The sequence below is a fragment of the Nicotiana attenuata genome, chromosome 9, assembly GCF_001879085.1.
Source record: "Nicotiana attenuata strain UT chromosome 9, NIATTr2, whole genome shotgun sequence".
Taxonomy (NCBI): Eukaryota; Viridiplantae; Streptophyta; class Magnoliopsida; order Solanales; family Solanaceae; genus Nicotiana; species Nicotiana attenuata.
This window is the reverse complement of record NC_031997.1, coordinates 4,139,267-4,142,215: the sequence shown is the minus strand read 5'-3', so window position 1 is coordinate 4,142,215 and position 2,949 is coordinate 4,139,267. Positions and strand designations below refer to the sequence as shown.

General features: G+C 33.5%; 1 protein-coding gene across 1 annotated transcript; it reads left to right on the top strand.

Moving 5' to 3' along the window:
* Positions 495-2,048, top strand: LOC109231989 (bZIP transcription factor 11-like). The gene has a single exon (XM_019397608.1). It carries the CDS (start codon positions 1,154-1,156, stop codon positions 1,613-1,615), a length of 462 nt encoding a protein of 153 aa, XP_019253153.1. The 5' UTR covers positions 495-1,153; the 3' UTR covers positions 1,616-2,048.

Here is a 2,949-nt window from a genome sequence, read left to right as displayed (position 1 = left end):
CGTTGTTTTTTTCTTTACTGCTTATTTTATTTTACGTCTAAGGAGTAAAGCAGGTTCTTTAGTAATTCATAAGGCCACTCAAACAAACACATCACGTCTTGTAACTTTATTTCACACATACATACGAAAATTTACTATAGATTTTATTAACACTTAGCTATACAACAAAAGAACCGCAATTAAATAAAGTTAAACATACTATTAACTTTATAATTCATATATAGATTTCACTGTATAGCTGGAGCCCTTCCAAATCGTAAAACAAGTCCTGCGCAAGCACGTTTGTCCATTTTTGACTTCTCCTTTTCTTACCTACCTTAGCAAAAAGAAAACCCCCAATAGAAAGTCCCCCTTTTCAAAGACACTACATATTTTATTTTAGTCTTTTTTGGAAATTTATATTTGATTGGCAGAGTCGTCCTACTTTTTAATTTCCTTCAAGGGGCACTTACAATTCTATATAATGGTTCTCCAATACTATCACAAACCTCTTCCATTTCTCCTTCCTCTCCTAAACTTTGGTGTTCTAAAAGACTAAAACTCTGCTCCTATAATATTCCCCTCTCTCATTTCCTCTTTATTTCCTCTTATAAATCTTACGACTATACTAAGACACTGCTCATGACTTTTACTGTTGACATATACATGTTTTACTTTGGTTCTTGATGTTTGACATCCATGTCTCCAGTTATTAGTGAAGTCATTCTTTCTGGTTTTACCATCAATTCAACCCTTCGTCGTGGTACCCATTTAGTCCAATCTTTCTCTGTCGTCTTCCTTTACTGGTTCTATGTGTTCTCATGAAAAAATAACCTTTAAACTCCATTAAATATCAACACCTAGATCCTAATTTAGCTATTAGTATAGTATTGATATTTTTATCGAGTTATTACAACACTATCTTTCTTTTTTCAACAACCCGGTATCCCGACCCATTTGTCCGACTAATTCAGATCTACACCGTGTAGGGCCTATTAAAGGTAGGTTAATCATCAGTATTCAGAACTCACTCACCTAACTAATTCAAGTTCGGTCCATATTGTTACAACACCATCAATTAATCCATCAACCCAGACAAATTTCAGATTGGTACCGTGTAAGACCATTAAAAGAGCAGCCTTGTTACAACACCATCAATTAATTATATAGAGATATGGCTTCATTTAGTGGAACTACTTCAGGGTCAAGCCAAGAAGATATGCAACAACTAATGGACCAAAGGAAACGCAAAAGAATGATATCAAACAGGGAATCAGCAAGAAGGTCAAGGATGAAGAAGCAAAAGCATTCCGATGATCTAACAGCTCAAGTGAATCAACTTAGGGGAGAAAACAACCAAATTATAACAAATATAAACACGTTGACACAGTTTCAAACGAACGTGGAAGCAGAGAACTTGATTCTCAGAGCTCAGATTGCAGAGTTGAGCCACAGGCTGCAGTCTCTAAACGAGATCATAAATTATGTGAACTCATCAAGTTTAAATTCTGGTGCCGCAATTCATGAAAATGAGGAATATGCTAGTTATCATGAATTAGATGATTTCTTGAACCCTTGGAATTTGCTCCAAGTGAATCACTCTATTATGGCTTATGCTGATGCATTCATGTACTAATGATGATGTAGTGGCCTGAACTGGCGAACCGAAGTCACTTTCGAAATCATACTTCTAACAGTTAGTCTATGTCCAGTCCAACGGGACGTGCAGTGCAAACGAACCTGAGTTGCTATACCGAATTCTCCAAGAAAAAATAGTAATTGAAAAGGTTGTGGTTTGTGTGGATTCTTGGCTTGGCTTTCCATGAAGGGATTTGGTTAGGTTCAAAATAAATAAATGGATATTAGAGAAAAAAATGACGGTTGATAATTGGTCGTTGCCTTCTTGGTTTGTAAAAATGCAAGTTCCATTATTGTGTATATGCATGTAATACTCCCCTTCTATTTGTTTTTAGTTTAATGTCTATTTTCATTGTCAGGATGTACGATATATGCAATTTTTTATATTTTTTTATTAGGTATATTGTATTTGAAATTCACTTACACTTCAACTAATTTGAACTCGCGCTAAATAAGTCACAGAGGGGAGTAAGTATATATGTCAAGAGATCATTCTTCAATTTTAGAACTCAAACTCGCACATACATTTGATTAAGGATGGAAAAAATACCCTTATGAGATAACAATATTTTTTTGGACTTCGATAAACGGGAAGGTTGGGAGTTTATAGGTGGAGGTTATTTTTCACAAATCATTTAATTTAAGGGTTGAATGCCACTTGGAAAAAGGATTACGCTTAATTAAAAAAATATGGCGGTATTAAGCTTAATTATGGAGATATTACAACAAACTAGACCTAACTATTTGTAGATTATTTCACTTGTTATACAATCTTGAACCTCCAAACTGCTTTGCCTTTTTAATATTTCTCGGCACTATATTATAGAGTGAGTGGCAGCATTTTTTAAAGGGAATACTCCACAGTTTCAATTCTTTTATTTTCTTTTATAATGGTATTCATGGGCTGTACTCAAGAACTTTACAAATTTTCAAGTAGATCATCTCAGCCTCACAACAAAGACTAATTAATAGCCAACAGTTGTATTAGGCTTTACACAAAATAGTTGTTTTAATTTTTCTAGTCGGTAAATATTTATATTGATTATACACGGTTATATACATATTATACATATATTATATATTTACTAGTTACTTTTAGTTTAATCGATTAGGTAAGCAGCTATGTAAGTTAATTTTTTCCGTCTAAAATCCTTCGGTTAAAGGGTTGAAGGCCTCTTGGACTGGATGTTCTGGAAAAGATTACATATGATAACAGTATTAGGCAAGAATTATTTGCAAATTAAAAAGAAATTATGGAGATAAGATAACAGACTAAACCTAACATTATATAGCTAAAGAAAAAGTAGATTACATCAGTTGTTATACAACCAT